General features: G+C 46.6%; 1 protein-coding gene across 2 annotated transcripts in view; it reads left to right on the top strand.

Moving 5' to 3' along the window:
* Positions 1 to 15,142, top strand: part of ZCCHC2 (zinc finger CCHC-type containing 2) — a 233,224-nt gene that overhangs the window by 81,297 nt on the left and 136,785 nt on the right. For both annotated transcript variants that reach the window (XM_085606904.1, XM_085606903.1), the window contains exon 6: positions 3,182 to 3,276. In XM_085606904.1, the coding sequence (XP_085463030.1) occupies positions 3,182 to 3,276 (95 nt within the window). The remainder of the gene's footprint in view (positions 1 to 3,181; positions 3,277 to 15,142) is intronic.

The raw sequence follows: 15,142 nt of genomic DNA, 5'->3' as shown, positions 1-15,142 counted from the left end.
CCTGTGTGGAACCTTAATATTGTTCTAACAAGGCTCATGGGTCCCCCATTTGAACCAATGCACAAATGCGAACTGCAGTTCCTAACATGGAAAGTGGCTTTCCTCATCGCAATAACATCCCTACGAAGAGTAAGTGAAATACAAGCCTTAACTCTCGAAGAACCCTTCCTACAACTACATCGTAACAAAGTGGTTCTTAGGACGAATCCAAAACTCCTCCCTAAAGTCATTTCCCCTTTCCATCTAAACTAGTCAGTCGAACTGCCAGTCTTCTTCCCTAATCCAGACTCAGTAGCTGAAAGGGCACTTCATACCTTGGATGTTAAAAGAGCCTTGCTCTATTACATCGACAGAACCAAACCTTTTCGAAAAACCAAGAAACTGTTTGTTGCTTTCGCTCCACCACACAAAGGCATTCCTATTTCCAAATCGGGTATCGCCAGGTGGATAGTCAAATGTATCCAGATATGTTACCAAAAAGCTAAACGTACTCTTACCGTTCCCCCCTAGGGCGCACTCCACGCGTAAAATAGGGGCTTCTATGGCATTCTTAGGGAACATCCCCTTAGAAAACATTTGCGAAGCAGCCACATGGTCTACTACACACACCTTCACTAAGCATTACTGTGTTGATGTGCAATCCAAACAAGCTTCAGTAGGCCAAGCTGTCCTAAAAACTCTATTCCAAACTGCTGCAACTGATACAGGTGACCACCGCTAGGGGAGATACTGCTATATAGTCTATCCTTAGTGTGTGATCTGCAGCTCATATGCCTCGAACGGAATATGCTACTTACCAGTATGCATCTGTTCTTGGCATGTAGAGCTGCAGAGCCACACACACCCACCCGCCTCCCCGGGACCTGTATCCGTTCCAGCATTGTCTTAATTAGACACTACACATGGACATCCTTTCTCTTTACTTCTTATACACTCCATCATTTCCCATCATGGCTAAAAACAATCTGAGGATGGAGTGGATGCCCATGCGCACTGTTGTCCAGGGGAGGAGTCACCAATCTCGTGACCAAAGACTTCTTTCGAAGACAACAACAACCTGCAATCATCCGAGCCCAACACCAGATGGCTATCTTATCCTTAGTGTGTGGCTCTGCAGCTCTACATGCCAAGAACAGATGCATACTGGTAAGTAGCATATTCCTTATTAGGGCATTCTGTTGGAGACTGTATGCTGTAGTTTTATCTATTTGACAAGATTTGGCCGCTATGTTTAAGGTTGCCTTGGCAGACCAGTAGTCTCCTAAATCACCCAGCCTGCTAGAGCAACTTTCAATTTGTTGATTGAACATGCTCTTTATGTGCTTCCATATTTGATTTATAATTTGTGATTTAGGTTGACTGTTCTCATCGCAATTTTAATGCTTCTTTTAGGTCTGTAAAACCCTCACAATGTTTCTTGCTTTTTGTTTGTTTCTTTATTCTAGACATTTAAGCTTGCCCTGACTTAGGAAGCTTGTAAATGGCTGTCATTTAATGTGTTTGATACGCTTATTCATTTTAATCTTCACAAAAAGGTGCAAGGTTTAAAGCTGCTAGTTTATTTTATATGTTCAATAGATGATTTAAGGGTGGCATGCTACAAAGCAATAATATTTTATTGGCATACATAAGTTACAAATTTTATTATGGGCACTGAACCTTACAGGACCAGAACGTATGTTTGCCTTTCATTGCAGCTTTGCTTTTTCTCACTGCCTGTGCAAGCTCCCATCCTGTCTTGCCTCCTATCTTTCCAACAAGATTTGGCCATGCCAATCTGTCTCATTTGTTTATAAAACGAACAAGTATTTCGGTGTATATACCGTAATATAACATACACAATTGTTAATAACAATTTTAAAAAAATAAAACCAATTTAGTTTGTTCTGAAGCCATTCCTTTCCTTTACAATGAGGCATGACCATTTGGCATAGGCAATAACATTTTGTCACCTTAACTTGGGCGTACAGCCCGCACGTTGATTACCAATACAAGCTTAAGTGTTACCCTTAAAGATGTTTTTCATATGTCTGGAGCGGAGGGAAATCACTATTACATGATTCAGTTTACATTATGCCGAATGCAAATGTTCATGTACATTCCTTGCATCTAGAAGTAATTTGACCGGAAGTGTCTAGTATATGCGGCTGTTGAATACTATTCCTCATGAAAAATGTAGATTGAAATGTATGAGGATTGAGAGCTGGACTGAAGTTGCAGTGACAATGAAGGGTAATATTCTCACTAACTTGGTCCAATTTTTAATTGGGTTTAGTAAACTTATCTGAAAAATGCAATTCCCAATTTTCTTTGGCTAACCATTGAAAATTCATGTTGCCTTGGTAATCTGAACCCCAAAGGGATAACAATTCATGTTTTTATTTGCTCCTAGAATGAACACATTAATTCTATTTAGGACACTGAACTCCCTGCACATAGCTGCCAATGTGGTAAAAATGATTTAATCCCAGTTTATTCATTCATGAGATGAAAGCCAGAGATAAGTGTACAGAATGCTGGGGTTCCCATGCACAATCGGGTCATTGACTGAGGTCCAGATGGATGCAAATTAAGTTTCCACAATCCAGTACATTTGTGTTCAAATATGTAATGGAATGTGTTTAGTACAGAATAGCACTGCAGTTCCAGCGGTGGATCCTTTCTTTCAAATGCATTGCTGAGTGGCTCCTAAGATGCATCTTTTTCTGCATTGACTAGAGAAATCTTTGTATAAATTTGTAACACTTTGTAGAAGATTGTTAATGTACAATTTCTATTTAAAAAGGAACTGCCCAGAGGGACACATACTTGTTATGAGTAGTTTAAATTGTAATCCATTTACAATCCAGATATTTGCAGTTTTACCCATCACAACCCATATGAATCATGGAGGGATAATTTTGAATGTTAATGACCGTACCTATAGTTCAGATGACAAAATAATTTGAAAAACATTATATTTACCAATCTCTCCCCAAATCAGAATGTGTGAAGAAGTCTGAAATACAAAAGTAATCCTACAGTAGTCTCCCTAATAATGGTGTCAAGTGTGCATGCTGTACCTGCTGATTCAGGTCCTGGTAGAGATGGTTGGACTCTCCTATGTTTTGTGGTGACCTACATAAATAATACTAAAGATGTTGTTTGCTGACAGTGTATATTGCTGTTTCTCTTTTTTTAGGCATCTTTTGTCATCTGCATCTGAGGATTTTCTGCAAAATCATAAAGTTCACAGCTTCTTCCACTCCCTCGCAATAGATTCTTTTTATCCTCACCGTAAGTAAATGTCTATGTACTTGTGAATGTTTATTATTTTGACTTGAAAGGGTGTGGCTCACATTCATAATTTGCACAACCTTGTATAAAGCTATTTCAAATATTTCAGACTGGTAAGCAGTCCATACAATTTGGTTAGATTACTCCAGCAATTTGTAATGTTCTAAGTTGGACAAATTATATTGTCTGCTTGCATTGTACTTATTAGAAGAGCAAGTAGCTCTTCTGATAAAACTATTGTACGTAGCTGCAAAGACAGTATTTATTTGGATGACTATTGTAAATGAGTGGGACACAGAAGTGTTCATTAGAACACCTACAAATAGATGCTGACATTTCAAATTCATGGGTATTTGTCTGTACAGATCAGTACATGCTATATCATGGGTGTCGTAGGTGTTGCACATTAGGAATCTTGGATTGATTTAGAGCCAGAATGTGGTATTGAATTTAATTTCTGATCTCCTAAAAGAGGGTGTGGCTCTGCTGCAGCGATGGCTGTGAATGAAGCTTAAAGTTTAATGTTCAATTTTGCCCCAGGTTTCTATGTAAGGATGAATTATTCCGTGCCAGACGAAAATGTGATGGTAGAATGGAGAAACTTCATGATTTTAAGTTTGGGTTTTGCGGAGTTCAGCATTGGAGAGCACAGTGCCATAAAGTGTCCAGTGACCAGCATAGTTTAAAACCTTCGCTTTTAGGAAAGGTCCAAAAGTAGTAAATTGGAAACCTTTGGTGTCAATCACATATATGCGACAGAAATAAAATTGGTTTCTGACCCACACGGCCTGTCAACCTGATACACAATCTGTAAAAGAATGTCCTTCATGTCAAAAAATGACACAGCCCTCAATGACCGAGTCAATTCGCCTGCATGGGAAGCTGGAGGAAGTTAGTCGCATAGGAAAGAGGCTGCTTCTCTCTACTACACTAGCTTCCTCCCATGTAAAGGACCCTCATAATAGACGATCCAGAGAAACTAGGCTTAAAAGGTGTCGCCATCTTTTCAAACGCTCCAATGATTCATGGGGAACATCAGAGGACGTCAAGACCAACCTGCTCATGGTCAAAAAGGTTGATGGTGACTCAAACATATAAGGTACCGTCTTAAGCTCTACTAGTTCCACAAGTGGTCATCTACTCTACTGACCTCAAAACCATTGTCTAGGTTTACTCTGGCAGCTGAACAAGCCATGACTCTGGCACTTACTGGACTGATGTCTGTGACTCCTAAACGCCAACATTTGTCATCAAAGCAGTCCACGGCACTGTCGTAAATTGTACCATATAACCGCTCAAAGAATGTCTCTATCACTGTCTATATGTTGGAGCATTTAACGTCGAGACACATTACATACTTTTATCAGGAGTTGTTATTGATCCCGTAAGCAAGCCTGTCGCTCCAAAAAGCCAAAGGCTGGTCATTTCTGCAGAATGCCTTTCACAGGTTCCTCTTCAACGTTTGAATTTACCACATCTTAATGTACTGACAGATCCTCATTTTGGTACCAGAAGTGGGGTATGGTTGCAAAATGATACTCTATGAGTCGTCTTTGGTTAGGAAGGTTGTTTATTGGTCCACAAGTACAAAAACTATAACCCACAGCAAAGAGCAGCTGCACACCAGAAGTCAGCAGTACAACTGCCTCACACAGGGTAGAAGAGAATCATCATATACTAAAATTCTACATATTAGGACATTCTAAACCTCTTAAAGCTACAACATTGAACTACCCACATACCACAGAGAGTTTACACCTTTGGCTCTATCTCCACAACGTCCAGCACTACTCTTGTCCCAAGACCAACAGAACCAGCAACACTTCGTCCACAGGCTGCTGACGTAAAAGATCTTTAACTCAATCTCATCTGCATAAGACTGACAGTCCCTGTTGCAGTAACCACCCCATTTTTTTGCCAGACTTTCGATGCACTTTGACGTGATGTGCCCTGGGTCCCTGCCAATCAGGTTCCCAGGGCCTGTATATCCCAAAACTGTACATTTGTACCCACAATTGGCACCCCTCTGGCCACAGGTAAGTTCCTTGTAAAATGTACCATAGGTACCAATGGCTCTGTGACCAGGGAAGGCCTCTAAGGGCTGCAGCACATTGTGCCACCCTTTGATGTCCTGGATCTTAACCTGTACACACTGTCATTGCAGGCAGCGTGTTTTGGTTTTCAGTCGACAAGGCACACATAGCTGTGTTTCATGCCAGCAGCCCACTGCCTATCGTAATAGGTAAGTCACCCCTCTAGCTGGGTGTACTATACCACAGGTGACGGTACAGTTGCATGAGCACTGTACCCCTACAGTGTCTAAGTCCAGTCGTGGGCATTGTAAGTTCAGTAAAGCCATAAAGAGTAAATGGTCTGGCAATTTGTCATTACAAACTCCACAGCACTATAGTGGCTTTACTGAATTCTGGGATGTTTGGTAGCAGACTTCTCAGCATAATAAACCCACACTGATGCCAGTGTAGTATTTATTATACCATGCCCTCAGAAGGCATTGTAGAGATGCTCCCCATAAAAACAACCAGCCTCTGGTGGGTTCCTTAACTGGCAAACACTAGTCTGGCAAACACTAGTCTGCCACCACAAAACGTTTCTGTGAGCCTTCGTTCCCTGGGCCCAGAAACAAAGTATTTCCTGGGCGGAGGTGTTCACACCTCTCCCAAGTCAGGAAGAGCCATCTGTGAAAAGGGTGCCTCAAAGGCCTTGCCGCTTTTGCAACATGACCCCCAGCCTCTCCTGCCATCAGGAGCCGGACCCCTTCCTTTCTCAACCCCTTTTTGGCAGGAAGACAGGCGGTAAAAAGTAAAACAGCCCAGACAGCGTGCCCACCTCTGCAAATCTACCCCCCCCCCCCCCCCCCCCCCAGATGGGGGAGGCGAGGTGAAACCCACTCTTCAGTGCCCGCCACCTTGCAGATGGTAGGCACTCTCCAGTCCGGGTTGGGGATTGTACCCACTCCTCCACGTGGGGTGAGCACACCAAGGGTGTAGTCACCCTAAGGTGAGAAGCCCATTGACTACTACCTCAAGACCCCTAAAATGCACCCTAAATACAGTTTTTAGGGGGTAGCCCTGATCCCAGTAGGCAGATTCCTGCAACCTACAGTGGACGGAAGAAGTAGCACAGCAGAGTAGACTACAGAGAACTGACTTGGCCCCGGCCCTACAGGCCTGTCTGCAGTTTCTGGAGATTCTGCGCAAATTGTCGACTTGTCCTGCAGCCAGCGACCTCCAAAAGCCCTGGGATGTCTGACTGCCTTCAACTAATACTGCATCTCTTGCGAACAGCAGCTCTGTTCAAAAGTAACCCCAAAGTCAGGCTCTGAGCCTGCTGAGGACAAAGAAACTAAACACCTGGAACCACTTCTGCACCCGTCGCGGTCCCACAGCGCTCCAGAGTCTGAGTCCACTGTGGGTTGACCCCTCCAGGACTCCCAGACGTCGCCTGCATCCTCTGCAGGGAGAGCCCCTCCCAATCGTTAATGTCCCGGAAAGCTGAAATCTGACCTCAGAAGGCACCCCTGTATCCTGCTGCCCTGGAGAAGAGGACCTGAGGTGCATCTACGTTCCCAAGCCCTTCAACTTACCTTCTGAGCTGTTGGTTCCTCCCGGAAGACTTCCTGAACCGCGCCTGCAACCTAAATCCAAAACAGGCAACCTCCATAGGATTGTCTTAGGCTCCCTTTCCCCTCCTCAGCACCCCGCACCTGGCCACCCCAGCGCCACTGGTGGTGTGGATTTGATGCCATCTGAATTTATCTCATTGATGACCACAAAGCATGCCTGGGGCTCAAGTGGTGCTCTGTGCCAGATTTTTTGCTTGTAGTCTTGTACTCATATGAAAGCCCTTCCTGTTCAGCTGCTTTTGGTCTTTACGCAATTGGGGTGTCACTCCATTAGGCAGCTTCTTGCGGCTGGGATACCTCAAACTTTTCTATTTTTACAGTGATGGCCCTGTTCATAGCATGTGTGGCTCTAGATGCACATGCTGTGGGTACTCCTGCCGTCTAGTTATGCAGCGTGAATCTTTCTGGATTCACTATGCTGTGCATTATTCCGCCATCTAGTGGTTGGGTCTGGAATCGTAGTCTGTCTGTTCTTTTTATTTGTTTCCCAGTGGCCCAGGTGGGTGTCGACACACCACCATTTGGTGTCCTTCGTGACGTCGACGTGCTTCCTCCAGAAGCTCCCACCTTTGGTCTCCATCTTCAGATTCTTTTTTCCACCGTTGGGTCTGGATCGTTACCGAAGAGTTCCAGAGTTTTTAAAGAGTAATCGACAAATCAGTTTTCAGCAACACCAGACTACAGGTCCGGTAAGTGGGTCGACGAGGGAGATGGATTTTAACTGAGAACTCTACGTTCAACGTAGAATGCGCTCGCATGGGGCTCCCTAAGCACTGGGATGGACAAAACACCTTTCAAGTTTTGCACCAGTTTCCACCACAAAATACACCCAGAAGGACCAGCATCCAGTCTGCAACCTCTGCCTGCCGCTCAACCACAACAATGAGGACTGCAACGCGTGCTCAGCGTTCACACCCAAGACCCTCGGAGTAAGAGAGGCAGAGAAGGGCGAACCACACGGGGCAGGGGCCACCTCCATCGCTCCGAGACTTGGGCCTCTATAGTGGGGAGGAGGACAACATCGCCGAAGGACCAGAGGACTGCACGGTCGTCTAGGTCCAGAAGACGTCGAAGGAGGTAAGGGAGTCGTTGACCATCTGACACTCGAGCGACACTTGAAAGGGTGAAGCTAAAGCCCCGAGCGACACTCGTAGGAGCGAAGCAAAGTCCTCAAAGGGAGAATTGCCGCCGAAACACTCGGCGAAGGCAACAGCAAACGAGGTCAAACAGACCAGCGGATCCTTCGAAAAGGACTCCCAGACGGCGAGAGCCCATGAAAAATCTAGGTTGTCGAAGGATGCCCTCTATAAGGACACCTCGGTGCCGAGAAAAGAAGGTCCAACCACTACCTCTACGTGGGCGACCTCGATGCAGAGCGCTCCAACCCTCGACGCCGAACAGGCTGCCGAGATAGAAAGGAAGAAGAGGAGGCTCGAGGCCGAAATGGTGAGCATCCTGCAGCGGAAAAGGGACTTCGACGAAAGGATGAGCCAATACACCATCCTGCCGAAGCCCGCGCTCAAAGTCGAAAGAGAGGACAAGGACGCAGAACCTCCTAAAATGCCTGAACCGGCCGAGAAACAGGAGGATGAAGACCTGTATTATTTCGAGGCTGCAGATGACGACGATCAGCAGACCTACCGGGACTCTATTTCCTTGGAGGCTCAAGACTTGGAGTGGCATGACCTTGACGCTGAATCGCCAGAAGAAGGGGTAGACACGTACCCTTCGAGGCCTTCGCCGCCAGACGACATAGAGATCTACAATATGGTCATCCAAAAGCCTGCACAGACCTATGGGGTGAAATTAGAGGAGGAGAAGCCCAAGGCATGTTTTCTCCTGGAAACTCTTACTGCCTCAACAGACTAGGAGCCAGTTCCTGCCCATGCTCCCTAGTGTGCTGGACCAAGGAAGGCATGCCTTTAAAGAACCAGCAGTATGCAAAGCAGTGACTCCAAGAACGGAGAAGTATAAGGCTCACCTGGTAGAAGAGGGCAAAAGCATGGCGAATACATGTTTAAAATCGGCGTTGGATGCTGCGGAGACTTCCAGCCGACTAATAATGATGGGAGTGACCGAGAGAAGACACGCATGGCTTAGAATTTCAGGATTCAAGAGAGAGGTACAAAACAACATCCTGAACACACCTTTTAACGGAGAGCAACTGTTTGGCACACCAGTTGACGACAAGTTAACACAGCTCAAAAAGGACTGAGACAGCAAGGTCCATGGGAGCGCTGCAGTTCAGAGGGATGAGAAGGGGTACACCCGCAAGAAGGCCAGGTGGTAGGGGGGCAATGTGCCTACCACATCGCACCAAACGTTCCAACAAAGCTATCAAGGGAACAACCAAGGCCAGCAGCAGGGACAGCAGCAGCAGAACTGGCAATACCAGCCCGGGGGCCAGTCCTTTCAAGGGCGCAGAAACTGACGAGGACAGGCACGAAGACGAGGCCAACAGCCCTGTTCTAAGTGACTTCACCATGAAGCAAACACCAACTCTAGCAACACCTCCGGGTGGGTGCCAAGACATAGAGAAAAACAGAATCCTGACGTTCCACAAAAAAACAGTCCCTTGAACTTGCAACACCAGTAGGAGGCAGGATGAAGGACATCCTCAAGGAGTGGAGGAAGGTCACTACAGACAAATGGATACTAAACATACAATACGGATGCTGCATAGAGCTAGAAAAACAACCTCCAACAAGAAAACCAAGAAACGGGGCTCACTCAGCAAAGGAACTTTCGCTCTTGCAGCTAGAAGCAAAGGAACTGCTCTGCAAGGAGGCGATAGAGGTAGTACCGCACAACCAAAGAAACAAGGGGGTTTACTCAACTTATTTCCTTGTGCCAAAGGTGGACGAGACACTAAGACCCATCCTAGATCGATGGTTCTTGAACAAAGTCATAAGAACTCAAAGATTCAAGAGGACTTCCCTACAGGAAGTAATACCACAAATACAACAAGGAGATTACATGGCAACTATAGATTTAAAGGACGCCTACTTACACATCCCCATCAACCACAAGCACAAACGTCTACTAAGGTTTGTGATCATCCAAACCCACTACCAGTTCACAGTACTGGCATTCGTACTCCAATCCGCACCAAAGGTGTTTACAAAATGCCTAGCAGCAGTAGCGGTGCACCTACAAAGGCAAGGAATACACGTATATCCCTACCTCGACGACTGGCTTGTAAAGGCAAGTTCATACAGCGACTGCAGAGACTACATCCAGCAGGTCGTACAAACACTGAGCCAACTGGGTTTCTCAATTCATTGGGAAAAATAGTCAACCGAGCCGGAGCAGATAAAAATATTCTTGAGGGCCGAGATCAACACCATACAGGCCAAAGTCTTCCCCAGCAGGAAGAGAACATTGGCAATACTGAAGGAAACACGTCCTTACCGCAAGAGACCAAGTTCTGACTGTGAGGACGGTGAGCAAGCTAATGGGAATGATGGCGTCATGCATCCACCTGGTCCCAAACATTCAACTACACGTGAGACCATTCCAGGAATGGATACACCAGCAATGGTTACAGGCAACAGGGAGTTGGGAAGATCTAGTGGTTGTCGCACACGCAGTGCATCAGGAAATGGCGTGGTGGAACAAAAAAAATATCACAGGGGAAACCATTCATAGAACCAAATCCAACAGTGACCATCACAGCGGACGCCTCACAGCTGGGGTGGGGCGCACACATGAACAAACTCAAGGTGAGGGGTCTTCTGGTTGCAGCAAGAAGCGGTCAGACACATCAACTACCTGGAACTAAAGACTGTGTTCCTAGCCTTAAAAGCATTTCAGAAGCAGCTGTACGGAAACAGGGTGTTGATCCAACCAGACAACACAACTATCATGTTCTACATCAAGCAGGGTGGAACACAATCGGTAGCACTGTCATGGCTAGCACAGGAAATATGGGCATGGGCCATTCCACTAAGGATAGACCTACTAGCAATACACTTCCCAGGGAAGGACAATGTGGAAGCAGACCTACTCAGCAGGCAGACGTCCGCATCCCACGAATGGGAGATCAACCAGCAGGAATTAGAAAAGATATTCCAGAGGGGGGGAACACCGCAAATAGACCTATTTGCAACACACCAGAATGCAAAATGCCAACACTTCGCAACCAGACCATCGGTCACTAGGGAATGTGCTATGGATAAGTTGGTCAAAGACTTTTGCATACGCTTTTCCCCCGATACCACTGATACACAGGGTACTCAACAAATGCAGAATCAGCAACATGACCCTAATACTGATAGCACCTCAGTGGGCCAGACAGTCCTGGTTCTCACAAATACTGGAAATGGCACAGGAACCAGCACACAGGTTCCCAAGAAGGGACCTGCTAACGATGCAGAACGGAAAGTGTGAGAAAGTGCCATCTTTCTTGCATGGTATGCCCCCACTTTTTGCTGAATTGCTGAATGTACTTTGACTGAGTGTGCCCTGGACTCCTGCCAATCAGGTGCCCAGGGCCTATGTTTCTTACTTAAAAACCTAAAATTGGCAATCCCTGGCCACATGTCAGCCCCTGGTAAATGGTCCCCTAGGTACCCAGGGCCCTGTGACCAGGGAAGGCCTCTAAGGGCTGCAGCACTCATTGTGCCACCCTTAGAGGCCCTGTACCCTAACACACACACACTGCCCTTGCAGGCTGCGTGTCTGGGTACAAGGCAAAACAAAGAGTCAACATGGCACACATCCCTGTGTGCCATGCCCACCACCTACACTGCCCTAGCATACATCAGCCACTCCTCTAGCTGGGTGCCCTATGCCAGTGGTGTGGGAGCAGGAGCCCTACATGGTGCTGAGAGCTGGTCAAACACGAACTCCACAGCACCATAATGGCAACACTGAAGACTGAGAAGTTTGGTATCAAACTTCTCAGCACATTAAACCCACACTGATGCCAGTGTGTGATTTAATGTACCAAACACCCCAGAGGGCATCTTAGAGATGCCCCCTGAAACCTAACCTACAATCCACTTCTGGTCTGAGAGGCTGCCTAGGCTGCCACCCAGCAGACATGTTGCTGGACCCCTGGGTAGGAGAGCCCCATCTCTCCTGGGCCTGCAACAATGCACATCCTGGGCGAGGTGCTAGGTCTCCTCCCCAGGATGGGCAGGGGGAAGCTTCAAAGGCATGCCACCTCTGTGAGCTTCCCCAGGCCACTGCAACCCCCCACTCTGGCGGGAAGCTTGGCCGGAAACCCCAAATAAGGACGGGGGATGTGCCAGCCTGCCAACCCCACCCCTCAGGTGGGGGAGGCGAGGTGAAGCACATCCCCGGGCTCGCGCCATCTTGAAGATGGGAAGCCCCGCCCAATCAGGACTAGGCTACTGCCCCCCTCCCACAGGAGAGAGGCAGGATAGGAGTGTACCCACCCCACCCCAGGGCAGGGACCCATTGGTCCTTTCCCTGCACCTACCTGTAACCCCCCTAAATCTAGTATCTAGGGGCACCCTGAACCTTCCTTCCCCAGATTCCAAAATACAAAGAAGAGCAAGAAGACCTGCCGTGCAGCTGCTAACAAGAGGAAGACACCAACTGCTTTGGCCCCAGCCCTACCGGCCTGTCGACCCTCGAACCTCCTCCTGCTCCAACCCGGCATCTCTTGTGGCCAGCAACTTCACAAACCCCGGAGGACCTGGCTACCTTTTGGCTCTAAGCACCTGGGACTCCCATGAGTAGAGTCTCTACTCAATCTGCTTCTAATCCCTGGCATCAGCCCACAACCGCGAACCCTTCACACCCTGCACCCACCAAGCCGGGCCTGTGCCGGAGTGAACAAAGACCACGAGGACGACCCTATGGTGACTGTGACCCCGAGTCCTGCACTCAAGGGCTGCCCTCGACGCCTGCAGCCTCAGAACCAGGGGCCCCAACCGTGATCAACAGAGGGTAAGATTTCCCGACACCAAAAGGCACCCCTGCACCTGGCGCCCCGCGGCCCCCTGTGCCCAACTCCGGGGTACCTACCTATCCTCCAACTACCCAACTTACCTCTTGAAGTGGTGGTGGCACCTGAAGAATCTTCGTGCCCGAGCTTGCAGTCTTTTTCTAAACCAGAGCTTTCCCATTGAAACCAATTGAGCGCCCAAAGGCTCAAAAGCACCCTGTACCCAGCCGCCCGAGTGGCCCTGGCAGTGAAAACTCTACTCCTACCTACTTCCCCATTGCCCTGAGCAAGTTACCAGGAGCCCTGCTCCCACAGCCGCGTGGCCTGCTAGTCAGCAGCCACCAACCAAGGCCCCCCTGCCTCCTGTAGGATAACATTGGGCCTAACTCTCTCTGCACCCGGCTGCCCCTGTGCCGCTGAGGGTGTAACAACTGTACCTACCTGACCCTGGGAGCCCCCTGAGTCTATGCCCAGAACCTTAATTCTGCCAGTCGAGTACTTACCTTAAAACTCAATGTTCTCCATAGGGTAACATTGGCTGGTTTTTCCTGAAATTTCTTCTAAGTGTGGACTTTTCAAAACTTAAAATATTCACCAAAAATCAGCCGAGTAACAAATATTCACCTGCTATTAGGTGAGCTCCCAGTGCTGGATCTTGGTACCCAGCATGGATTCTGAAAAATATTCACAACCGTACTTACCAGTACCCCAATTTTCTTCCATAGGAAACCATTGACTGTTTTTCTGTGAAATTTCTTCTAAGTGTCGATTTCTGCAAACTTTTAAATATTCTTTAAAAATCATATAAATTGTGAAAACATAATTACTTACCTGTTTTCGATAAACGTCCCAGTACTGAGTCTAGGCACCCAGTACTGGATTACAAAAGTAACGAGAACATACTATACCTGCAACTTGAATTTTCTTCCATAGGGAATCATTGACTGTTTTCTATGAAATATTTTCTAAGTGTCAACTTTTAAAATAGCAAAATATTGTCTAAAAATCATAACCATAACTAAGTCGACTTTTATCACTTGATTCTAAGGTACTGACCCAGGACTGAATCTAGGATCCAGTCCTGGAATCCCAAAAGTAATCCTAAAAGTCTGTTGCAAATAACTTGAAACTTCCATTGAACTCGATGCATGATTGTGTTTAAAATTGTTGCCTATTGCAACCACTTGTAACTTTCTACAAAAGTCAATTGCATATTGCTAAAGTATTTATATAAAGCATCTCATTCTGAGAAAGTATATTTTAATACCTATTGTTGGTTCTAAAATAAAACAAGTATATATATTTTTTTATATATAAACCATTGGCCTAGAGTTCAATTCTTGAGTGTAAGACCATTTGCTGAATGTGTGTACAACAAATGCTTTACACTGTCCTCTGATACTACCTTACTGCTCGACCAAGCTTCCACTTTAGAGAGTAAGGTTATATCTAACTTTAGCCTCTGCCAAACCTCTGTGGACTCTACACCCTGTACCTATTTGGGAACAGTATATACAGAGCCACTTTCTCACAGAAAGGTGCTACACCCAGAGCCAGAGAGCCTCAGCATGGCTCCTGAGGACCTAAAATTCGCACACCTCAAACTACCAGCAAGTACTATGGCAATACTCGGGGAGGCAAGGAGGCCTACCACAAGAAGGTGCTACATATCATCTTTCTTTTGAATTACGTTGTTTTCCTCACTTTATATCTTGATTTGGTCACATTGTACATTTAAATTTTGCCAAATGTTTTAGCATAGGAGGCAGTTGTCTGGTTTCATTTATCTACTTCATTCAAGTACTTCAACCATGCTCACACCTGAAATCTTTGTCGAAGGCGCCACAGGTCAGTGCTAAAGATCCAGACTACATCGAAAGCTTAGTCAAGAGCCAGATCTGAGGAATCTGGGTCACCAATTCTACACGACACCAAGAGTAGCTCGACTCTAGGCAAAGGTGTCTCTTTATTCACCTTGGCTCTAGGAAAGGTTCAGCAAAACTACTTTGCAAGATCAGGTTTGATTTCAATGAAAAACCCTCCTTCCAGGCTTTTTCGGAGTTGGGTCAGAAAAATCATGGACAGGGAGGGCAAGCTCTCTATATATGTGCCAACTCTACCACCAAAACCTCCATCACTATGCTCATGCACTCAACCTTCTATTCCTCGACTAGTCACTTGAAGAGTCTCCATACATCTATTTCCTATACTGGCAAACCGCACGACCCTATCGGCCCAGACGACCAGCCTTTAGATGCGTGGAGCTCGCAGAGTTCCGAAAAACTCCACTCCGCGTAGCGGAGGTC

The sequence above is a fragment of the Triturus cristatus genome, chromosome 5_2 (genome assembly GCF_964204655.1).
Source record: "Triturus cristatus chromosome 5_2, aTriCri1.1, whole genome shotgun sequence".
In the NCBI taxonomy this organism is placed as follows: domain Eukaryota; kingdom Metazoa; phylum Chordata; class Amphibia; order Caudata; family Salamandridae; genus Triturus; species Triturus cristatus.
The sequence above is the reverse complement of the archived record's forward strand: the minus strand, read 5'-3'. Positions and strand labels throughout refer to the sequence as shown.